Source organism: Nomascus leucogenys, chromosome 8 (genome assembly GCF_006542625.1).
Source record: "Nomascus leucogenys isolate Asia chromosome 8, Asia_NLE_v1, whole genome shotgun sequence".
NCBI lineage: Eukaryota > Metazoa > Chordata > Mammalia > Primates > Hylobatidae > Nomascus > Nomascus leucogenys.
The window spans coordinates 105,165,973-105,190,867 of NC_044388.1; the positions used below are offsets into that span (position 1 = coordinate 105,165,973).

At 52.1% G+C, this 24,895-nt stretch overlaps 1 protein-coding gene and 1 non-coding gene across 4 annotated transcripts in view; both read left to right on the top strand.

Annotated features, from left to right (window-relative positions):
- Positions 1–24,895, top strand: part of MIGA2 (mitoguardin 2) — a 37,249-nt gene that overhangs the window by 6,125 nt on the left and 6,229 nt on the right. For all 3 annotated transcript variants that reach the window (XR_004031444.1, XR_004031445.1, XM_030817993.1), the window contains exons 4-11: positions 3,355–3,467; positions 4,311–4,428; positions 4,747–4,883; positions 17,085–17,202; positions 18,469–18,569; positions 19,144–19,259; positions 21,108–21,180; positions 21,403–21,489. Coding sequence is in view for 1 of the 3 variants with exons in the window: in XM_030817993.1 (XP_030673853.1) it covers positions 3,355–3,467; positions 4,311–4,428; positions 4,747–4,883; positions 17,085–17,202; positions 18,469–18,569; positions 19,144–19,259; positions 21,108–21,180; positions 21,403–21,489 (863 nt within the window). In the remaining 2 variants the exon portion in view is untranslated. The remainder of the gene's footprint in view (positions 1–3,354; positions 3,468–4,310; positions 4,429–4,746; positions 4,884–17,084; positions 17,203–18,468; positions 18,570–19,143; positions 19,260–21,107; positions 21,181–21,402; positions 21,490–24,895) is intronic.
- LOC115836463 lies at positions 19,531–19,641 on the top strand. The gene has a single exon (XR_004031546.1). It is a non-coding gene; the product is annotated as a U6 spliceosomal RNA (small nuclear RNA).

Genomic DNA, 24,895 nt, shown 5'->3' on the forward strand with positions numbered 1-24,895 from the left:
GAAAAGCTGGGACTACAGGCACATGCCACCATGCCTGGCTAATTTTTGTATTTTTAGTAGAGATGGGATTTCGACACGTTGGCCAGGCTGCTCTCGAACTCCTGAGCTCAAGTGATCCGCCCACCTCAGCCTCCCAAAGTGCTGGGATTACAGGTGTGAGCCACCGCACCCAGCCAACCTTCTTCTACTCTTTTTTTTTTTTTTTTGAGACAGAGTCTCACTCTGTCACCCGGGCTGGAGTGCTGTGGCACAATCTCGGCTCACTGCAACCTCTGCGTCCTGGGTTCAAGCAATTCTCCTGCCTCAGCCTCCCGAGTAGCTGGGATTACAGGCGCGTGCCACCACGCCCTGCTAATTTTTTGTATTTTTAGTAGAGATGGGGTTTCACCATATTGGCCAGGATGGTCTCCATCTCTTGACCTCCTGATTTGCCCACCTCAGCCTCCCAAATTGCTGGGATTACACCGCGCCCGGCCTAGAATTAGAAAAAGAAGTCTTGAGACTAATATGGAAGAGGACCCTGAGAGACGCTCAGGCAGCCGAATTTTGTGTCTGTCCTGGGAAACCTGGAGGCATCTGCACAGCGTTTAGCTTCTGTGCCCTGTCCCACTCTGCCTGCTGTCATTTCACCTTATTTTCCCTTCCCTAGTTTTCTCACTTCTAACAAAATATTGGCCATGTGTGGTGGCTTGTACCTGTAATCTCAGTACTTTGGGGCAGGTAGATCACTTGAGCCCAGGAGTTTGAGACCAGCCTGGGTGGTATAGGGAGGCCCTGTCTCTGTTTTTTTTTTTGGAGACAGAGTCTCGCCCTGTCTCCTAGGCCAGAGTGCAGTGGCGCGATCTTGGCTCACTGCAACCTCCGCCTTCCAGATTCAAGCAGTTCTCATGCCTCAGCCTCCGGAGTAGCTGGGAGTGCTACCACGCCTTGCTAATTTTGTGTTTTTACTAGAGACAGGGTTTCACCATTTTGGCCAGGCTGGTCTCAAACTCCTGACCTCAGGTGATCTGCCCACGTTGACCTCCCAAAAATTGGGATTACAGGTGCGTGCCACCACGCCCAGCTTTCTTTGTTTTATTTTATTATTATTATTATTATTATTATTATTTTTTTTTTTTTGAGACAGTCTCACTCTGCTGCCCAGGCTGGAGTGCAGTGGGGTGATCTCTGCTCACTGCAAGCTCCACCTCCCGGATTCATGCCATTCTCCTGCCTCAGCCTCCCGTGTGACTACAGGCGCCCGCCACCATGCTTGGCTAATTTTTTGTATTTTTAGTAGAGACGGGGTTTCACCATGTTAGCCAGGATGGTCTTGATCTTCTGACCTTGTGATCCGCCCGCCTTGGCCTCCCAAAGTGCTGGGATTACAGGCGTGAGCCACCGCGCCCGGCCTATTTTTTTAAAAATTTTATTTACTTTTTTATTTTTGAGACAGAGTCTCACTCTGTTGCCCAGTTTGGAATGCAGTGGCACAGTTTCAGCTCACTGCAGCGTCCACCTCCCAGGATCAAGCGATTCTCCTGCCTCATCCTACCAAGTAGCTGGGATTACAGGCATGTGCCACCACACCTGGCTAATTTTTGTATTTTTAGTAGAGACGGGGTTTCTCCATGTTGGCCAGGCTGGTCTCGAACCCCTGACCTCAGGTGATCCACCCACCTTGGCCTCCCAAAGTACTAGGATTACAGGCGTAAGCCACCGTGCCCAGGCTATTTTGTTTTGTTTTTTTGAGACAGAGTCTCACTCTGTCGCCCAGGCTGGAGTGCAGTGGCGCAATCTTGGCTCACTGCAACCTCTGCCTCCTGGGTTCAAGGATTCTCCTCCTCAGCCTCCCAAGTAGCTGGGATTACAAACAGGTGCCACCATACCTGGCTAATTTTTTGTGTTTTTAGTAGAGACAGGGTTTCACCACGTGGGCCAGGCTGGTCTCGAGCTCCTAATCTCATGTGATCTGCCGACCTCGGCCTCCCAAAGTGCTGGGATTACAGGTGTGAGCCACTGCGCCCGGCCGTGTCTCTATTTTAAAAAATAACCTTTTGTGTATTTTATTAAATTTTTTTTTTGAGACATTCTTTTTTTTTTTTTTTTTTTTGAGACGGAGTCTCGCTCTCTCACCCAGGCTGGAGTGCAGTGGCGCGATCTCGGCTCGCTGCAAGCTCCGCCTCCTGGGTTCACACCATTCTCCTGCCTCAGCCTCTCCGAGTAGCTGGGACTACAGGCGCCTGCCACCACGCCCGGCTAATTTTTTGTATTTTTAGTAGAGACGGGGTTTCACCGTGGTCTCGATCTCCTGACCTCGTGATCCACCCGCCTCGGCCTCCCAAAGTGCTGGGATTACAAGCGTGAGCCACCGCGCCCGGCCGAGAGACATTCTTGCTCTGTTGCCCAGGCTGGAGTGCAATAGCACGGTCTTGGCTCACTGCAACCTCCGCTTCCCAGGTTCAAGCGATTCTCCTGCCTCAGCCTCCTGAGTAGCTGGGATTACAGGCGTGTGCCACCCCATCTGGCTAATTCGTGTATTTTTATTCTAGATGGGGTTTTACCATGTTGACCAGGCTGATCTCTAACTCCTGACCTCAAGTGACCCACCCACCTCGGCCTCCCAAAGTGCTAGGATTACAGACGTGATCCACCCAGCCCAGCCTAAAAAAATTTTTATATATATGTATATATGAGACAGGGTCTTACTCTGCTTCCCAGGCTGGAATGAAGTATTGTGATCATGGCTCACTGCAGTCTTGACCTCCCAGGCTCAAGCAATCCCCCACCCTCAGCCTCCTAAGTAGCTGGGGCTGCAGGCGGTGCCACCACACTTGGATAATTTTTGTATTTTTTGTTGAGGTAGCGTTTCCCCATGTTGCCCAGGCTGGTCTTGAACTCCTGGGCTCAAGCAGTCCTCCCCCACCTCGGCCTCCCGAAGTGCTGGGATTATAGGCGTGAGCCACCATGCCTGGCCTTTTGTATGTTTTTAAAAGTTGTTGTCTCACATCCCTTTTGGAAGGAGGAGAATTCTAAACCATTATCTCAATCAGCAGCCCAGAGAAGGCTAAGCAAGGAGGCGGGAAAGCAGATGGACCTCATTCTAGGCTTATGTGGCAGATCTAGGCTCCTCCCCTCCGCCTGGCCCTGTGCCCCATGGCAGGGATATGGCAGGGATGTGGTCATGAGCAGGACACAGAGGGCCCCGCGCTCTTCTCCTGAGTGCATGCCCTCGGGGCCCCTTTGTTCCCCTGACTTAGAAGGTCAGGACCAATTCCCAGATGAGGAAGAAGGGGAAGGTGGTTAAGAGTGGGAGCAGCCCGTATTAAGCCACATGGGATGCCTGTGTGATGCATGCCCTTCCACTCCTCACAGGATACTCCGGCCGGAGAGTCCAGAGCCCCAGCAGCAAGAGCAATGACACCCTGAGTGGCATCTCTTCCATTGAGCCCAGCAAGCACTCGGGCTCCTCCCACAGTGTGGCCTCGGTGAGCAGCAGGTGCCAGGGCTCCAGGGCTCCAGGTCCGGGCTTACCCCTGCTGAGGACTCTGCCCTCAGCAAGCTTATGGACTGGTAGAGTCCATTCATTCATTCATTCATTCTCTCTCTCACTCCTCCACCCACGCAGGCATTCAGGGATTGTCCCTAATCACTCACTGTGCCAGGTGTTGGTGGGAGAAAGGTGGGCTGGTGCAGAGGAGAGAAACTGATGGTCTCCTGGGGAGACCCATACCTGTGAAAGTGCAGGTTATTCATTCATCAGCCACTGACAAGCACCTGCGTTATACCAGGGACTCTGCCAGGCACTAGAGGTGTAGAGATAAATAAGGCAGAAGCTTGGCTTCTCCTGGGATGTGGCTTTTGGTTCATTCACTCGTCCAGCAAGCAGAGTCCCAGCTCTGAGCCAGGCTGGCACAGGGGCAAGCAAGAGCTGGTTCTTGTCCTGGGGCGGCCAGCCACTCGTGTGGATGAGAGGCAGGACCCTGGCACAGAATGGGTACTCTGTCCTCTTGTCCAAGTGGTAGAGGAGCCCCGGTGTAGGGGATTGATATAGCAGTCAGGAGCGGGGCTCAGCGGGGTTCCCAGGTTTCTGGGCTGGGCGTTGGTCTCAGGATTCCTTCCTGCTTTGGTGGCTTCTATGAAGCACCATCAGGCAGTTTGTGGGTCCAGGCCATTCTGAGGGTGTGGACGCTGTGGCTAGGAACAAGCTCAGGGATGGCATTTGGAGGGGGCGTGTGGCCCATGGTCAGGCAGTGGGGGAGGGCTCAGGGGGTCCCTGCAGAGAGCCTGGGAAGGCTTCACTCTTTCTTCTTGCACTGATTGGCACCCAGATGATGGCAGTGAACTCATCCAGCCCCACGGCCGCGTGCTCGGGACCGTGGGATGCCAGAGGGATGGAGGAGTCTCTGACCACCAGCGACGGCAATGCAGAGAGCCTGTACATGCAAGGTGTGGCCAGGAGGTGCCTCAGCTTCGAGGGCAGGATGGGCGGCAGGAACAGTCCCTTCCTATGAGCATGGCCAGTCTTGGGTCACTTTGCCCTTCCCCAAATCCCAATTGGGTGATTTCCAGCCGTTTTTGAACAAGGGACAGTGTCTAGGAACAAACCTGGTCTGAAAGAAGGCCTGGAACCTGAGCAGCTCAGGCCACACGGTCCCACCCAGTTCTTGCCCTTCAAGGCCCTCCTGCCTCCTTGTTGTTCCGAGCCCCCTCTTGGGTGAGACTGTGGGGGGGCTGACCCTCCCTTTTCGTCTCACCTGTGCTCAGGCATGGAGCTGTTCGAGGAAGCTCTGCAGAAGTGGGAGCAGGCACTGAGTGTGGGCCAGCGGGGGGACAGCGGCAGCACCCCCACGCCCAGGGACGGCGTCCGGAACCCGGAGACTGCATCAGAGCCACTGTCTGAGGTAGGTGGTCTTCTGCATCTCCCTGCGCCCATGGGAGAACGTTGCCAGCACAGGAGAGGGGCAGCCACACCTTGGGAGGCAGGCAGGCTCCTGTCCTCCGGGACTGCTGATTTCCCTCTATGAGGGTGTCATGACGTGAAACAAAACAATTCATGTCACATGCTCAGCACAATGCCTGGCGCTCAGTATAAACAGCCGTACTGAGACTCACACCCGCCTCAACCCTGTGAAGGGCAACGTGTGGTCCTGAAAGACTGGAAGGGAAGGCGCCTCTGTTGAGGGTTGGCTGCATTGCCCGGCCTTTGTGTTTTTTTTGAGATGGAGTCTCGCTCTGTTGCCAGGCTGGATTGCAGTGGCGCAATCTCGGCTCACTGCAACCTTCACCCGCCAGGTTCAAGCGATTCTCCTGCCTCAGCCTCCTGCGTAGCTGGGATTACAGGCGCCCGCCACCACACTCGGGTAATTTTTGTATTTTTAGTAGAGACAGGGTTTCACCATGTTGGCCAGGCTGGTCTTGAACTCTTGACCTCGTGATCCGCCTGCCTTGGCTTCCCAAAGTGGTGAGATTACAGGTGTGAGCCACTGCGCCCTTTTTTCTTTTCTTTGAGACAGAGTTTCGCTCTTGTTGCCCAGGCTGGAGTGCAATGATGCGATCTTGGCCTACTGCAACTTCCGCCTCCCAGGTTTAATCGATTCTTCTGTCTCAGCCTCCCGAGTAGCTGGGATTATAGGCACATGCCACCACATGTGGCTAATTTTTGTATTTTTAGTAGAGATGGGGTTTCATCATATTGGTCAGGCTGGTCTCAAACTCCTGACCTCAGGTGATCTGCCCGCCTCAGCCTCCCAAAGTGTTGGGATTATAGGCGTGAGCCACCACGCCTGGGCTTTTTTTTCTTTAATACACTTTTTTGGGGACTTTTTGCGCACCATCCAAGTTTTCTACAGTGAATTATTTATTAATTTTTTTTTTTTTGGAGACGGAGTCTCACTCTGTTGCCAGGCTGGAGTGCAGTGGCGCAATCTCGGCTCGCTGCAACCTCCGCTTCCTGGATTCAAGAGATTCTCCTGCCTCAGCCTCCCAAGTAGCTGGGATTACAGGTGCGCACCACCACGCCCGGCTAATTTTTGTATTTTTAGTAGAGACGGGGTTTCACCATGTTGGGGTTTCACCATGTTGGCCAGGATGGTCTCGATCTCTTGACCTCGTGATCCGCCTGCCTTGGCCTCCCAAAGTGCTGGGATTACAAGTGTGAGCCACCGCGCCTGGCTAATTCATTTATTTATTTATTTTTATTTTTATTTTATTTATTTATTTTGAGATGGAGTCTCACTCTGCCACCCAGGCTGGAGGTAAAGTGGCATGATCTTGGCTCAATGCAAGCTCTGCCTCCCAGGTTCACGCCATTCTCCTGCCTCAGCCTCCCCAGTAGCTGGCACTACAGACCCCTGCCACCACGCTCGGCTAATTTTTTGTATTTTTTTGTAGAGACGGGGTTTCACCATGTTAGCCAGGATGTAATTAATTAATTAATTTATTTTTTATTTATACTTATTTATTTATTTATTGTTTTGAGATGGTGTCTCGCTCTGTCACCCAGGCTGGAGTCCAGTGGTGCGATCTCGACTCACTGCAAGCTCCGCCTCCTGGGTTCACGCCATTCTCCTGCCTCAGCCTCCCAAGTAGCTGGGACTACAGGCGCCCACCACCACACCCAGCTAATTTTTTTGTATTTTTGGTAGAGACGGGGTTTCACCATGTTAGCCAGGATGGTCTCGATCTCCTGACCTCGTGATCCATCCGCCTTGGCCTCCCAAAGTGCTGGGATTATAGGCGTGAGCCACCACGCCTGGCCCATAATTTATTTATTTTTAAGATGTGGTCTCACTCTGTTTTCCAGGCTGGAGTGCGGTGGCGCGATCTTGCCTCACTGCAGCCTCCACCTCCTGGGTTCAAGCAATTCTCCTGTCTCAGCCTCCTGAGAAGCCGGAGTCAGAGGTGCCTGCCACCATGCCCGGCTAATTTTTGTATTTTTAGTAGAGACACGGTTTCACCATGTTGGCCAGGGTGGTCTCTAACTCCTAACTTCAAGTGATCCACCCGCCTTGGCCTCCCAAAGTGCTGGGATTACAGGCTTGAGCCACCACACCCAGCCTAGAGTGAATATTTATTATTTCAATATCAGGAAAGGAAAATGAAGTTAAAAGGCTAAAATTTAAATTTTTGTGGCCGGGCATGGTGCCTCACACCTGTACTCCCAGCACTTTGGGAGGCCGAGGCAGGAGGACCAGTTGAGCCCAGGAATTTGAGGGGATGTGGCCACTTTTGGCAGCGGAGGTAGAAGGAGGAGGGAGGATTTCTCTGCCTACCCCTCCCTCACCCTTGCCTTCATTCCTCTACCCATGTCTCCCATTGGCCGAGAGCCAGCTGGCAGGGGGAGCTGGGAAACAGCTTGCAGAACAAGGGTAGGGCTGTGTCTGGCACAGCTGGTAACAAGTTGAAAGTGTCCATGCTCTCTGTCCCTGCTGGTGTGTGAGCTCAGGATGTGAAGGTCAGGGAAATACCTGAGGTTTGAAGTGACTCAAACCCTTGAGGGCCTGCAGTTGCAGCTGTGTCAGGTCCTGTCTGCGAGTCGCCAGGGAAGGGGTACCTGTAGGAGTGTGTTAGTGAGCGAGACTCAAGGGAGGAAGCTTTATTTCCCAAATTGTATTTCTTGCTAAAACTATATCTGAAAATGATAGAACTTGCATTGTTTTCCTTGTTGTGAAAGCAATTACATATTCCTTTTCAAATAATGAAAAGTACAGAAATAGGAAAGAGAAGGGGGTGTAAAATAGTCTGATCCCAGACTCTGATCAGACAGCCCATGGTTGCGTGGTGTGGGGCCCCTCGGCCTCCTGGAGTACTGGCGCTCTGTGGGGGCACCAGCACCAGCCGTTCAGGCCTGGTCCATAGTAGGTGCTCAGTTAATGGTCTCTGGCATGTCTACATGCCAGGATGCCTACAACCCTACAATCCTACAAGGGATGCCTGCAACCCTTCATCCAGGCATCACCACTTTCTATTCCTCCAGGCATTTTTTTCTATCTACTGCTATAATTTTTTTTTTTCTTTTTGAGATGGAGTTTCGCTTTTGTTGCCCAGGCTGGAGTGCAGTGGCGCGATCTTGGCTCACTGCAACCTCTGCCTCCCAGGTTCAAGCGATTCTCCTGCCTCAGCCTCCTGAGTAGTTGGGATTACAGGCATGTGCCACCACACCTGGCTAATTTTTTTGTATTTTTAGTAGAGGTGGGGTTTCACCATGTTGGCCACGCTGGTTTCTTTTTTTTGTTTTGTTTTTGTTTTTTTTGAGACGGAGTCTCGCTGTCGCCCAGGCTGGAATGCAGTGGCGCAATCTCGGCTCACTGCAAGCTCCGCCTCTTGGGTTCACGCCATTCTCCTGCCTCAGCCTTCAGAGTAGCTGGGACTACAGGCGCCTGCCACCGCACCCAGCTAATTTTTTGTATTTTTAGTAGAGACGGGGTTTCACCGTGGTCTCGATCTCCTGACCTCGTGATCCACCCACCTCGGCCTCCCAAAGTGCTGGGATTACAGGTGTGAGCCACCGCACCCGGCCAACCATGCTGGTTTCTATCTCTTGACCTCAGGTGATCTGCCCTCCTCGGCCTCGCGAAGTGCTGAGATTACAGGCATGAGCCACTGCGCCTGGCCTATTGCTCTAATTTTTAAACAGTTTTATTGAAATACAGGCTGGGCACAGTGGCTTACACTTGTAATTCCAATACTTTGGAAGGCTGAGGTGGGAGGATTGTTTGAGCCAGTGAGGGAGAAGTTCAAGACCAGCTTGGGCAACATAGTGAGATTCTGTCTCAAAAAAGTTTTTTCTTTTTGAGACACGGTCTTACTCTGTTGCCCAGGCTGGGGTGCAGTGGTGTGACCAATTAACTGGGTGTCATGGCATGTTCCTGTGGTCCCAGCTACTCAGGAGGCTGAGGTGGGAGGATCACCTGAGCCCAGGAGTTCAAGGCCGCAGTGAGCTATGATTGTGCCACTGCACTCCAGCTTGGGCAACCCTGTCTCTACAAAAAGAAAAAAGATATAATTCGCATAGCATTTAAACTATACAATTGAGTGGCTTTTGGTATATTCACAAAATTGTGTATCTATTATCACAATCAATTTTGGAGCATTTTTATCCCAAAAAGAAGCCCCTGGTCTAGCATGGTGGCTCATACCTGTAATCCCAGTGCTTTGGAAGGCCGAGGTGGAGGAAAATTTCTTGAGCCCAGAAATGCAAGACCAGCCTGGGCAGCATAGCAAAAAATGAAAAAGTTAGCTGGGCATGGTGGCACATACCACGTGGTAGTCCCAGCTACCCAGGAGGCTGAGGCAGTAGGATCCCTTGAGCCCAGAAGGTCAAGGCTGCAGTGAGCCATGATTATGCCACTGCATTCCAGCCTCTGCAATAGAGTGAGACCCTGTCTCAACAACAACAACAAAGAAACAACAACAAAGAAACCCCATGTACTTTGGCCATTCCCTTCACATTCTTTCATTTCCCCCCAGTTCTAGACAACCACAAATCTATTTTCTCTACATCTGGATTTGCCTATCACGGACGTTTCTAGAAATGGGATCACAGAATATGTGGCCTTTTGTGACTGTCTCCTTTCACATAGCAGGATGCTTCCAAGGTTCATCCGTGTTGCAGCATGAATCACTGTTTTGTTTCTGTTGTATAGACGGACCATATTTTGTTTATTTGTTCATCAGTTGGTAGATATTTGGGTTGCTTCCATTTTTTGGCTCTTATGAATAATGCTGCTATGAACATTCATGCACAAGTTTTTGTGTGGACATATGTTTTCATTTCTCTTGGGTATATACCTAGGAGTGAAATTGCGGGGATCACATGATAACTCCATGTTTAACTTTTTTTTTTTTTTGAGACGGAGTCTCGCTCTGTCGCCCAGGCTGGAGTGCAGTGGCGCAATCTCGGCTCACTGCAAGCTCCGCTTCCTGGGTTCACGCCATTCTCCTGCCTCAGCCTCTCCGAGTAGCTGGGACTACAGGCGTCTGCCACCACGCCCGGCTAATTTTTTGTATTTTTAGTAGAGACGGGGTTTCACCGTGGTCTCGATCTCCTGACCTCGTGATCCGCCCGCCTCGGCCTCCCAAAGTGCTGGGATTACAAGCGTGAGCCACCACGCCCGGCCGTGTTTAACTTTTTTTTAAGACGGAGTCTTGCTCTGTCGCCCTGGCTGGCGTGCAGTGGCACAATCTCAGCTCACCACCACCTCCACCTCCCAGGGACAAACGTTTCTCCTGCCTCAGCCTCCTAAGTAGCTGGGATTATAGGCGCACGCCACCACGCCTGGCTGATTTTGTATTTTTTTTTTGAAATGGAGTCTCGCTCTGTCGCCCAGGCTGGAGTGCAGTGGCGCGATCTTGGCTTACTGTAAGCTCCACCTCCTGAGTTCACGCCATTCTCCTGCCCCAGCCTCCCGAGTAGCTGGGACTACAGGCGCCCGCCACCACACCTGGCTAATTTTTTGTATTTTTAGTAGAGATGGGGTTTCACCGTGTTAGCCAGGATAGTCTTGATCTCCTGACCTCGTGATCCGCCTGCCTCAGCCTCCCAAAGTGCTGGGATTACAGGTGCCCACCACCACGCCCGGCCTAATTTTTGTATTTTTAGTAGAGACGGGGTTTCACCATGTTGGCCAGGCTGGTCTCAAACTCCTGACCTCAGATGATCCGCCCGCCTCGGCCTCCCAAAGTGCTGGGATTACAGGCGTGATCCACCATGCCCGGCCTCCATGTTTAACTTTTTAAGGAACCACCAAACTTTTCAAAGCGACTACATGTTTTTTGTTCTCATCAGCAGCCTGTGAGGGTTCCGTTTCTCCACGTGCTCACCACCACTTGTTCCTGTCTTTTTGGTTATCACCATCCTGGCGGGTGTAGTTGGCTTCTCGTTGTTTTGATTTGCATTTCTCTGATGGCTAAGGATGTTGAGCATCTTTTCATGTACTTCTTATCCATTATTACATCTTATTTGGAGGAATGTCTATTCCAATGCCTTTTGTAATTGGGTTATTTGGGTTTTTATTAAGTTCTAAGGGTTTCTCATATTCTGGAGAAAGCCCCTTATCAGATGCGGTTGCAGAGATTTTCTGTCATCCTGTGAGTTGTCTTTTCACTTTTATGTATTTATTTTTTATTTATTTATTTTCGTATTTATTTATTTATTTATTTTGAAACGGAGTCTCACTTGTCACCTAGGCTGGAGTGCAGTGGTGCGATCTTAGCTCACTGCAGCCTCTGCCTCCCAGGTTCAAGCGATTCTCCCACCTCAGCCTCCTGATAAGCTGGGATTACAGGTGGCCGCCACCATGCCCACCTAATTTCTGTATTTTTAGTAGAGACAAGATTTCACCATGTTGGCCGGGCTGGTCTCGAACTCCCAACCCCAGGTGATCTGCCCGCCTTGGCCTCCCAAAGTGCTGGGATTGCAGGCGTGAGCCACCGCGCCTGGCCTCACTTTTTTGCTGGTGCCCCCGAAGCAGAAAAGTTTTTTGAGAGTCAAGGTTATCTGTTTTTTCCTTTTGTTGAGTGTGCATCTGATGTCACATCTAAGAACCATTACCTAGGCCTGGTGCGGTAGCTCACGCCTGTAATCCCAGCACTTTGGGAGGCCAAGGTGGGTGGATCATGAGGTCAGGAGATTGAGACCATACTGGCCAACATGGTGAAACCCCGCCTCTACTAAAAATACAAAAATTAGCTGGGCATGGTGGCGTGTGCCTGTAATCCCAGCTACTTGGGAGGCTGAGGCAGGAGAATCACTTGAACCAGGGATTCAGGGGTTGTAGTGAGCCGAGATGGTGCCACAGCACTCCAGCCTGGCGACAGAGCAAGACTCTGTCTCAAAAAAAAAAAAAAAAAGAACCATTACCTTACTTGAGACCATTTCACAGAGACACAAGATTTGTGCCAAAACTGTAAGTCTCTGCTGGCCACACAGGGTGCGTCCCGGCCCTGCCGGAAAACTGAGCAAAGGGTCCTGCAGGCCTGGGGCTGCATCCCAGCTCTGCCAGGTTCTTGCTAGTCATGTGACCACTTAACCTTGAGTTTGACCTGTGAAATGGGGTCCTAGTAATCCTGGCCTCAGAGGGACACTGTGAGGCTGAATGATGAGGCACCTGGCCCCAGGTGGCACTCAGTGCATGGCTGCCATTTCCATCATTTCCATCCCTCTCTGAGCTCTTCTGTTTCTCCCCAGTGCCTGCAGCCCTCATCTCCTCCCCGTGGATCCAGTTACAGGCAGTTGCAGGTTCTGGCAGTCTTTGTGGAAAACAGAGTGAGGCTGGCTCATACGTCCTCTCAGCGCTCAGCCCAGAAGCTCCTGAGATGCAGGGAGGAGTGCCCCCTCTTCCCTCGCCCGGGCTGGTGGCTCAAGGGTAGCGACAAGGTCATCAAGGCCACAGGATGCTGCGCACTCTTTTTTTTGTTTTGTTTTAAGACGGAGTCTCACTCTGTCACCAGGCTGGAGTGCAGTGGCGCTATCTTGGTTTACTGCAACCTCTGCCTCCCGGATTCAAGCGATTCTCCTACCTCAGCCTCCTGAGTAGCTGGGATTACAGGTGCACTCCACCACGCCCGGCTAATTTTTGTATTATTAGTAGAGACAGGGTTTTACCACGTTGGGCAGGATGGTCTGGAACTCCTGACCTCGTGATCCACCTGCCTCAGCCTCCCAAAGTGCTGGGATTACAGGCGTGAGCCACCCTGCCCAGCCTTTTTTTTTTTTTCTTCAGAGACAGTTTCACTCTTGTTGCCCAGGCTGAAGTGCAATGGCATGGTCTCAGCTCACTGCAACCTCTGCCTCCAGGGTTCATGCGATTCTCCTGCCTCAGCCTCCTGAGTAGCTGGGATTACAGGTGCCAGCCACTACGCCCAGCTAAAATTTGTATTTTTAGTAGAGACGGGGTTTCAGCATGTTGGCCAGGCTGGTCTTGAACTCCTGATCTCAGGTGATCCGCCCGCCTCGGCCTCCCAAAGTGCTGGGATTACAGGTGTGAGCTGCTGTGCCCAGCCAATTTGTGTATATTTTATGGTAGTAAATGAAAAAGACTAGTATCTACATATATTTTATGCATTTGTGACATATCTTTTTCATAATTTTTTCAGTATCTCTAGGCTAAGTGGGTTCATCTCTGAGGTTTTTCAAATTGTCATAAATTTCCAAAAAATTCTCCTATATATTTATTGAAAAATATCTGACCAGGGGCCGGGCGCGGTGGCTCACGCCTGTAATCCCAGCACTTTGGGAGGATGAGGCGGGCGGATCACGAGGTCAGGGGATCGAGACCATCCTGGCTAACATGGTGAAACCCCATCTCTACTAAAAATACAAAAAATTAGCTGGGCATGGTGGCGGGCGCCTGTAGTCCCAGCTACTCAGGAGGCTGAGGCAGGAGAATGGCGTGAACCCCGGGGGGGCAGAGCCTGCAGTGAGCCGAAATCGTGCCACTGCACTCCAGCCTGGGTGACAGAGCCAGACTCTGTCTGAAAAAAGAAAAAAAAAAAATTTTGCCCGGGTGCAGTGGGACCTGTAGTCCCAACACTTTAGGAGACCAAGGTGGGAGGATCACTTGAGTCTAGGAATTCAAGACCAGCCTAGGCAACATGGTGAGATCCTGTCTCTACAATAAATACAAAAATATTTGCCGGGCGTGGTGGTGGGCACCTGTAGCCCCAGCTACTCAGGAGGCTGAGTTGGGAGGATCACCTGAGCCCATGATCTCATCACTGCACTGTAGCCTGGACAACAGAGTAAGACCCTGTCTCAAAACAAAACAAAACAAAACAAAACAAAACAAAAAAACCCTATGTTGTTCAAGGGTCACATGTGTATTACTAAAATTAATTTTGCCCATTACTTTGTGCTATTTATTGTGGTCTGTAGAAAACATTAAATGTTGCATGTGGCTTTCTACTGGACAGCACTGCTCTAGAGCCACACATACCTCGATTCAGTTTGTGGCACCACTAGTTCCACACTGTGACCTCAGGGAAATAATTACCCCTTCCGAGCCTTGTCTTAGTTTCTCTATCTGTCAAGGAAAATAAGAGTGTCTTTCTCCTAAGATCTCAGGGATAACTTAAAGAACTATAGTAGGCAGTGCACTTCACACAAGATTGGCCCATGGTGGCCACCAGTGAGTGTAGCTCTTAGAATAAATATTGTAATAATTACTTTTTTTTTTTTTTTTTTAAGACAGACTCTTGCTCTGTGGCACAGGCTGGAGTGCAGTGGCACAATCTCAGCTCACTGCTACCTCCACTTCCTGGGTTCAAGCGATTCTCCTGCCTCAGTCTCCCAAGTAGCTGGAATTACAGGCGCACACCACTAAGTCCAGCTAATTTTTGTGTTTTTAGTAGAGACGGGGTTTCACCAAGTAGACCAGGCTGGTCTCGAACTCCTGACCTCAAGTGATCGGCCCACCTCGGCCCCCCAAAGTGCTGGGATTACAGGCTTGAGCCACTGCACCCAGCTGAGCTCAGGAGTTCAAGACCAGCCTGGGCAACATGGTGAAACCCCATCTCTACTAAAAATACAAAAATTAGCCGGGTGTGGTGGTGCGTGCCTGTGGTCCCAAGTACTCAGGAGGGTGAGGTGGGAGAATTGCTTGAACCTAGGAGTTGGAAGTTGCAATGAACCGAGATCGTGCCACTGTATTCCAGCCTGGGCAACAGAACGAGACGCCATCTCAAAAAGGAAAAAAAAGAAAGGACAGTCCTGATGAAAATCCCGATTGCATTTGCACAAAACAGTAGAGTTAGTCTATTCCTTCCTGCCTTAAATCTAGTGCTCACTTCTCTTCTATACTAATAAATGTCCTTTGTGGCATTTTTTTCCAGAATAGGGCACTTTCATTTGCATTAGAAACCTATTCAGGCAGATATCCTTTCTCCTCAATGATTTTCTTTTTTAAAATTAAATATATGTGTATATATATATATATATATATATTGTTGTTGTTGTTGTTGAGACAGAGTCTCGCTCTGTTGCCCAGGCTGGAGTGCAGTGGCACGATCTCGGCTCGCTGCAAGCTCTGCCTCCCGGGTTCACGCCATTCTCCTGCCTCAGCCTCCCGAGTAGCTGGGACTACAGGCGCCCGCCACCACGCCTGGCTGATTTTTTGTATTTTTAGTAGAGACGGGGTTTCACCGTGTTAGCCAGGATGGTCTCGATCTCCTGACCTCGTGATCTAGCCTGCCTCGGCCTCCCAAAGTGCCAGGATTACAGGCGTGAACCACCGTGCCCGGCCTGTATTTTCTTTTTGAGACAGAGTTTCACTCTTGTTGCCCAGGCTGGAGTACAATGGCGTGATCTTGGCTGACTGCAGCCTCCACCTCCCGGGTCCAAACGATTCTCCTGCCTCTGCCTCCCGAGTAGCTGGGATTACAGGCATGCGCCACCACACCGAGCTAATTTTTATATTTTTAGTAGAGATGGGCTTTTGCCATGTTGACCAGGCTGGCCTTGAACTCCTGATCTCAGGTGATCTGCCTACCTCGGCCTCCCAAAGTGCTGGAATTACAGGCGTGAGCTACCACGCCTGGCCTTTAGTTGTATTTTTAAATTTTAATCTCTTATTTATTTATTTTGAGACCACGTTATGAAACTGGCTAATTTTTATATTTTTGGTTTTACTATGTTGCCAACGCCGGTCTCAAACTCCTGGGCCCAAGTGATTCAGCTGTCTTGGTCTCTCAAAGTGCTGGATTACATGGTGGCACACGCCACCATGCCGGCCTAATTTTTGTATTTTTTTGTAGAGATAGGGTCTTTCCATGTTGCCTAGGCTGGTCTCAAACTTCTGGGCTCAAGGGATCCTCCTGCAGAGTCTGCTTTCCAAAGTGCTGGGACTATAGGTGTGAGCCACCTCACCCGGTCCATTTTTCTTCGTTATGATTTCTTTAATAACGCTTTCTTTTCTCTGGCTTAGTTTGGTGTAAGGATACAGAATATAATACATAGAACATACAAAATATGTGTTAATCGACTACATTCTCAGTGAGACTTCTGGTCAACAATAGGTTATTAGTAGTTAATAACCTACTAATAACTCCCCCTACTTTTAGAGGAGACGAAAGTTGTATGTGGGCGGGGCACAGTGGCTCACACCTCTAATCCTAGCACTTTGGGAGGCTGAGGCAGGAGGATTGCCTGAACCCATATGTTTGAAACCAGCCCGGGCAATGTGGCAAAACCCCGTATCTACCAAAAATATATACAGAAGTTAGCCGGGTGTGGTGATGTATGCCTGTAGTCCTAGCTACTAGGGAGGCAGAGACGGGAGGATCACTTGAACTCAGGAGGTTGAGACTGTGGTTAGATGTGCGCCACTGCACTGTGGGCTAGGTGACAGAATGAGAACCTGTCTCAAAAAAAAAAAAAGTTTTTTTATGTAGATTTTCAACTATGTGGGCACAGGGGTGAGTCAGTTACCTTAAGTCCACAATTTTCTTTCTTTTTTTTTTTTTTTTTTTTTGAGATGGAGTCCTGTTCTGTCGCCCAGGCTAGAGTGCAATGGCGCGATCTCGGCTCACTGCAACCTCTGCCTCCCAGGTTCACGCAATTCTCCTGCCTCAGCCTCCTGAGTAGCTGGGATTCTAGGCATCCGCCACCATGCCCGGCTAATTTTTGTATTTTTAGTAGAGACGTGGTTTCACCATGTTGGTCAGGCTGGTCTCGAACTCCTGACCTTGTGATCTGCCCACCTCGGCCACCCAAAGTGCTGGGATTACAGGCGTGAGCCACTGTGCCCGGCAACCTAAGTCTATAGTTTTCAAGGGTCAGCTGTACTTCATGTAACCTGGTATGTCCAGTATGTGATCATTTCAGCATGTAATCAACAGAAAAGATTCCTGAGACAGTCTACGCTTTTTGGTGCTGTGTTTGAAATCTGGTGTGTGTTTAGACTCCGGGACCATCCAGGTTTCTAGTGCTCAGCTGCCACAAGTGGCTGGTGGCTCCTCTATCAAGCAGTGAAGTTTTGGAGTCTATGTGCTTAGCTGCTGGGGCTTAGAGCTCCTCCCCTTTCCCCAGGGACCCGGGGGTGAGGGAAGGGGCTGTTTTCATCGGGAGCTTTGAGGGTCTGGGTTGAGGGTCCTTGTTTTTACGGCAGCCAGAGTCACAGCGGAAGGAGTTTGCAGAGAAGCTGGAGTCCCTGCTGCACCGCGCCTACCACCTGCAGGAGGAGTTCGGCTCCACCTTCCCCGCGGACAGCATGCTGCTAGACCTCGGTGAGCTGGGCCCAGCGCAGGCGGGGTGGGTGTGGAGGGTGGCAGGGATGGAGGTGAGGAGAAGGTGCGAGAACCTGGGTGTGGTTCTCTCAGTGCATCCAATGAATCAGAATCCCCAGGGCTCTCCAACCTCGCTTGATCCAGCGCCTTATGGCACAGATGGGGAAACTGTGTTCCCTTCTCCGTGGCAGGCTGGAGCAGAGCTGAAGTGAGGCCCCGGGAGTCCCCAGCAAGCGCACCTGGCTCCATCCCCTTGGGTGCAGCCTTGGGTTCGCGTGGCAGCATCTCCCTGATGGCTCTCCCAGGCCTTCGCTTCGAGTCCTTTCCCGTGGCTCAAACTGGGTGGGTGGATGGGGTGACTCACGGGAGGTTCACTCAGAGCAGGCCAAAGGCCAAGAACAGAAGTTCTGTTGTTGGGTGCGTTGAGGTGAAATGATGTGACATATTGAGGGGGAGCAAAGTTATTCTGCCAAACAGCCACTGTCCTCTTTGGACCCCTGCAGTGAATGACACCCTGGCCCCTCCCTGTGCACTCAGCCCTGTGGGACCCTCAGACTCCCGAGGGTCCAGCTGCCTGGCTCTGCCAGTGGGGACACAGAACCAAAGTGGGTCGGCCGAGCCACGCACCCTGTCGTGGCTTCTCCCCACGTGCTCTGGGTGTGGCTTCTCTATTGGAGGAATCTGCCTGCTGTGGCCTCCCTACGTGGCAGAAAGGGCTGGGGGGACCTTTAGGGTGGCCGGCCGCAGGTCTGTGGCCTTTGCTTACTTGCTCGACAATCCTTTCCTGAGCACCCTTGGAGGTCCACGCCCCTCAGCCCTTGGGCGAGCAGGGAAGGGAACTCCAGGTTAGTGGCTGTGGACTCTCTCGAGCCCTTGGTATCAGTGGCTGAGTTTCAGCTTGTCAGAGGAGAGAGGCAGTTTCCCCGGGGCCACACAGTACAAGGTCCTCCCCCTGCAGAGCTTGGTGGCCTTCCAGCGGTGCGACCTGTGAGCCTGGCAGAGCCGCTCACCAGCCGAGGGCTCACACCTGAGGCTGACGACCTCCGAGGATTTCGTGGGTGTTGAAGGAGGTCACTCACTGAGGCGAGGAGTCCAGTGTCTTCACACAGAAGCGCTTGGCATGTCAGAGCTTTGCCATTGAGTGTGGGAATCACAGGCTCGGGATGAAGCCTCCCCTGGGCCTGGTGGGGGACTTCGTGTACCGGGATTCCAGCCGAGCACTGTGTGGGGAGTCTCAGCCCCACTCTCTCTCACTGCTCTTCCCAGAGAGGACCCTCATGCTGCCCCTGACCGAGGGCTCGCTGCGGCTGCGGGCGGACGATGAGGACAGCCTGACCTCAGAGGATTCCTTCTTCTCCGCCACCGAGGTGACTCGGGGTGGGGACCAAGCCTGGGGTGGGGTGAAGGCTGGGCCTCCTCTGCAGGCCCATGGGGCCGGCACTGGGTCATGGGAAAGTGGAGGCATTTCCTCTGATGGGAGAATTTGGATGCTCCCACAGGCCTCCTCGAAGCTGTTGGGGATCGGGGGTGCTGAGAAATCGGGGGCCATTGTCCTGTGGGTGAGAGCAGGGGTTCTGCCCCGAAGGGCTCCGGCCTGTGCTGGCCTCTCCCTTCTCCAGACCACTGTGCCCATTGTTTGGCCTCAGTCTCCTGCCATGGGCGCGTGGATCAGGCACTGTGTCCTTCCTTGGGATGGGAGGACATGCGTATGTGTCCTTTAAATGGCCTTTTTGGGAAGGACCCCTGGAGATGGGGATGCTGAGGGCAAGAGCTGGGCTCGAACTGGGGCCTCCTGGCCAGTGTTCCCTCTGACATCCCCTCAGAGACGTTGGCAGTGGGCAGGCACCTACGGTGGCCGCTGTGGCCGACCAACGGGCAGGTGCCCTTGCGCTGTGGCGCGCTGCTCACACGGGCTTCCCTGGTCTCTGCACCCTCTCCCAGCTCTTTGAGTCCCTGCAGACCGGAGATTACCCGATCCCACTCTCCAGACCCGCCGCTGCCTACGAGGAGGCCCTGCAGCTGGTGAAGGAGGGGAGAGTGCCCTGCCGGACCCTCAGGTGAGCAGTTGTGGATGGAGGGAGGGAGCAGGAGGCGATGGGTGATCCTGGCCCTTGCGGGAGGCAGAGAAGCCAACGGTGCTTGGCGAGGACTCAGCCTGAGTGAGTCCAGGCTGCCTGAGGGCCGTGGTGAGCTGGTGACAGCTCCTCCCCCAGCTGCAGAGGGCCTGGATGGACCCATACTGGCAGGTTTGATACCAATAATGACAGTAACAAATGAACATAATTAATAAAGAACAATAGTTACTACCAGTTCTAAATTCTGAGAGAGTGTTTGCTTCTACAGCACATACACTAAAAAAAAATTGGAATGATACAGAGAAGATGAACATGGTCCCGGCATAAGGATAACACACATATTTACTAAGCATTCCATAGCAAAACAAAAGGAAATTCTCAGCAGGTACAGCCACAGCCATACAGGGGGCACTGGCCCTAAGCGCAGTGTCTGGACACAGCTCCTCCGTAGGAGAGGTCAGGAACCCAGGCTGTGGGGACGGACAGGCCCGGACTCCAAGTTCTGCCACCCTGAACAAGTCGCTTAACTTCTCTTAGCCTCAGTGTCTTTGTCTGTGGTTATGTTTAGGCCTCCTCACTATCTTATATTAACTTTTTTGTATGATAAGAGACTCAGAACTTGACTTTTTTTTTTTTTTTTTTGTATTTTTAGTAGAGATGGGGTTTCACTGTGTTGGCCAGGCTGGTCTCAAACTCCTCACCTCAAGTGATCCACCTGCCTCAGCCTCCCAAAGTGCTGGGACTACAGGCGTGAGCTACCGCACCCGGCCTGAGAACTTGGCTTTTTGATCATGGCTTGCAGATTTCAGTATGTATGTTTAAAAGTTAATCTGGAGCTGGGCAGGGTGCCTCATGCCTATAATCCCAGCATTTTGGGAGGCCGAGGCGGGCAGATCGCCTAAGGTCAGGAGTTTGAGACCAACCTGGCCAATATGGTGTAAACCCCATCTCTACTAAAAATATAAAAATCAGCTGGGCATGGTGGCACATACCTGTAGTCCCAGCTACTTGGGAGGCTGAGACAGGAGGATCACTTGAACCTGGGAGGCAGAGGTTGCAGTGAGTGGAGATCACGCCACTGCACTGTAGCCTGGGCAACAGAGCGAGACTCCGTCTCAAAAAAAAAAAAAAAAAGCAAAAAAACTGGGCTGGGTGCCGTGACTCACGCCTGTAATCCCAACACTTTTCAAGGCCGAAGCAGGCAGATCACTTGAGGTCAGGAGTTCAAGACCAACCTGGCTAACATGGTGAAACCCCGTCTCTACTAAAAATACAAAAATTAGCCGGGCGTGGTGGTGCGTGGCTGTAGTCCCAGCTACTTGGGAGGCTGAGGCAGGAGAATTGCTTGAACCTGGGAGGCGGAGGTTGCAGTGAGCTGAGATTGTACCACTGCACTCCAACCTGAGCGACAGAACGAGATTCCGTCTAAAAAAAAAAAAAACAGTTCACTGACCAGAAATGAATCAGACACTGGCTGAAGTGATGAGGGTGATCCGCCACATCTGCCATCAGGAGGCAGTTTGGCCATTTCAGTCCTTTGCCTGTGAAATGTGGGGCTGGTTGTGGCCTAAGGAGGCCTCAGTCATCTCTGTACCCAGTGCCTGAGAGGCTGACACGTCCTCAGAGATCATCCAGGCAGCCTCGTCCTTTGGCCTGGGAAGACCAAGGCCTCAAGGGAGGCAGGCACCAGCCAGAGGCCACACTGCCAGGCTGAGGCAGGGCCAGGGCTGGAGCCAGAGCCTCCCACCTCCCCACCCAGGTGCCACCTGACCCCCCGGGGCATCGCTGGGCAGGGACCAGGTTGTGTGACGCCGTCTGTCCTCCCCTCAGGACGGAGCTGCTGGGCTGCTACAGTGACCAGGACTTTCTGGCCAAGCTGCACTGTGTGCGGCAGGCCTTCGAGGTGGGTGTGGCCTGGGGGTTCCTCGGGGGTGGGAGGCAAGGGGTAGTCAGGCTGGCCATGGCTGTGTGGCATGTACGTGGCCTCCTGGCCAGGCCTGCTCCCACACTGGGCTCCTCTGTGGCAGGTGGGCCACCTACCCGGCCTCTTCCGTGGCCCCCTCCGTGGGCTTTGAGGGACTGCCGTGCCATGGCAGCTCACTCCCCTCCCTTCCTCCTTCCCTAGGGGCTTCTGGAAGACAAGAGTAACCAGCTTTTCTTCGGGAAAGTGGGCCGACAGATGGTGACAGGCCTGATGACCAAGGCTGAGAAGGTAGCGGGGGTGGGATAGGGGGGCAAATTATAAAATGCAAACCACAGAGGGTCCCCCTGAACCCCCCCTGCCAGAGGGAACCCCTGTGCACAGGCTGATACACGTTCTTCCTACTCCGTTCTGTAGACTCTGCAACCGTGGATATTGTTATTCCATTTCTAAGCCTTTGTGCCCTACTTACCATCCCGCAGTTTACTCTGGAGTGTGGCCGCATGTGGCATCCGTCTCTCCATGCCGGCACTGGGAGGGATTTTCCCCAACTGTGGAGTGTCCCATTGCGTGGAGAGCGCCACACGAGGCCTCCATTCCCTGATGGAGGGACACCTGGGCTGTCTGAGGTTCACCATCACAAACAACACTATATAATCTTCCTTCTACTGCTCTCTTGTGAGGTTTTCTGTGGGGCAGAGCCCTGGATATGACATTTCTGGGTCCTGGACATTTAGAAGCCCGGCAGATATTGCTAGTTTTCCCTCCAAAAGGCCTTCACAACTTACATCGCTGCCAGCAATATAAGGGTGTTTCCTTGCATCTCTGATTATTGATGAGGTTGCATAATTTTTTTGATGATTTGTTACTCGTCTTTTTTTTTTTTTTTTTTGAGACAGAGTCTCGCTCTCTCACCCAGGCTGGAGTGCAGTGGCGCAATCTCAGCTCACTGCAAGCTCCCCCTCCCGGGTTCACGCCATTCTCCTGCCTCAGCCTCCCAAGTAGCTGGGATTACAGGCGCCCGCCACCATGCCTGGCTAATTTTTTTGTATTTTTAGTAGAGACGGGGTTTCACTGTGTTAACCAGGATGGTCTCGATCTCCTGACCTCGTGATCCACCCGCGTCGGCCTCCCAAAGTGCTGGGATTACAGGTGTGAGCCACCGCACCCGGCTTTTTTTTTTTTTTTTTTTTCTTTAATGGGTTTGAGCAAAGCTTTTGAACAGGTCGGACAGATGATTCTAAAACACACATCTGACCTCACTAGCCAGTTGCCTAGAACCCTCACTCGCGCCTGCTGCCCTTGGGGTGAAGGCCAAGCTCTGTTTGGTGGCTTTTGTCCTGTCTGGCTGAAGGGCCTGCTTCTAGTGCACCAGACTTGCTGCCTGATCTGGGCTTTGCATATGCTGGTCTCTGCCCCAGGAACACTGTTGCTCAATCTTGTTTTTCTTTTTTTTTTGAGACAGGGTTTCACTCCTGCCACCCAGTCTGGAGTGTAATGGCACAATCTCGGCTCACCGCAACCTCCACCTCCCGGGCTCAAGCGATCCTCCTACCTCAACCTCCTGAGTAGCTGGGATTACAGGCATGTGTCACCGTGCCTCGCTAATTTTTGTATTTTTCATAGAGACAGGGTTTTGCTATGTTGCCCAGGCAGATCTCAAACTCCTGACCTCAGGTGATCCGCCCTCCTTGGCCTCCCAAAGTGCTGGGATTATAGATGTGAGCCACCACACCTGTCTTAAATCTTTTTTTTTTTTTAAACTTTATTATGAAATACACATAGGAGTATAAAAAATACAGGATTTGGCCGGGCACGGTGGCTCACACTTGTAATCCCAGCACTTGAGAGGCTGAGATGGGAGGATTGCTTGAGGCCAGGAGTTCAAGGCCGCAGTGAGCCATGATTGCACCACTGCTCTCCAGCCTGGCCAACAGAGTGAGACCCTGTCTCAAAAAAAAACCACCCAAAAAGTACCTATGGGATTTTTTTTTTTTTTGAGACAGAGACTTGCTGTGTTGTCCGGGCTGGAGTACAGTGGTGCGATCTCGACTCACTACAATCTCTGCCTCCCAGGTTCAAGTGATTCTTCTGCCTTAGTCTCCCTCCCAAGTAGCTGGGGTTACAGGTGTGTGCCACCACACCCAGCTAATTTTTGTATTTTTAGTAGAGACAGGGTTTCACCATGTTTGCCAGGCTGGTCTCTAACTCCTGACCTTAGGTTATCCACCCGCCTCAGCCTCCCAAAGTGCTGGGATTACAGGTGTGAGCCACCGTGCCTGGCCTATGTATAGGATTTAATGAACGACAACCTCTGTATAACCAGCACCCAGGTTAGGAAGTGGAACATAATACCAGTAACTGGAAGCCCCCCACACCACTTTTTCCTCTGTCCTCCTCCCTCCCCCTTCCTTGGTCACTTGTCATCTGAGTACCCTTGTCTGTCCCCAGGAGGTCATCACCTGACTCATCCCCTGAGGCCCGAGAGAACCCTTGGGCTCACCGTGGTGGTGTGGCCTCACTACCCTGCCTCCTGCTCATGGGCTGCCTTGTCCTTCCTCCCCCGTTATTCAGTTAGCTCCATGAGGGCCAGTGTCAGAACTCTCCTGGCACAGATGTGTGCCCCATCCAGGGCCTGGCACAGAGTGGGTACTGCATCAGCACTCCTCGGATATTCTCCCGGCAGTGGCCGTTTACCTGGCGGTGAGCTCAGTGTGTACTCAATGGTTCTTCACTGCGGGGAGTTCGAGCCTCACTGCAATTTCTGCTTGGCGGATGAGGACACTGAGCCCAGGAAGGGAAGGGGCTTGTCCAGGGTACTGAGCATGTGAAGGGTAGACTGGATTTGAAGCCAGGTGAACCGGACCCAGCGTGAGCCCGTGACTTGGTCTCTGTGGGCCTCCCCAGGAAGCTGGGTGAGTGAGCAAGTGAAGGAGAGTTAAGGTGGGTGCCGGGGCCCCACCCTATGGGGACCTCCTCTTTGCAACCTTCCCAGTATGGAACTTTGGTTTTATTAAGAAATGAGGCCGGGTGCAGAGGCGCACGCTTGTAATCCCAGCACTCTGGGAGGCCACGGCGGGAGGATCACGAGGTCAGGAGATCAAGACCATCCTGGCTAGCATGGTGGAACCCCGTCTCTACTAAAAATACAAAAAATTAGCCGGGCGTGGTGGTGGGCGCCTGTAGTCCCAGCTACTCGGGAGGCTGAGGCAGGAGAATGGCGTGAACTGGGGAGGCAGAGCTTGCAGTGAGCCAAGATCATGCCACTGCACTCCAGCCTGGGCGACCAAAAAAAAAAAAAGAAATGAAAGGCTGGGCGTAATGGCTCATGCCTATAATCCCAGCACTTTGGGAGGCCAAGGCAGGCGGATCACAAGGTCAGGAGTTCGAGACCATCCTGGCTAACACAGTGAAACCCCGTCTCTACTAAAAATACAAAAAAATTAGCCAGGCGTGGTGGCGGGCGCCTGTAGTCCCAGCTACTTGGGAGGCTAAGGCAGGAGAATGGCATGAACCCGGGAGGCGGAGCTTGCAGTGAGCTGGGATCAGGACACTGCATTCCAGCCTGGGCAACAGAGCGAGACTCTGTCTCAAAAAAAAAAAACAAAAAACAAAACAAAAAGAAATGAAAGCCATTCAGCAGCACCTGAGCACCACAGCCTGCACCGAACCCTGGGACTGGAGCAGTAACTGAGGT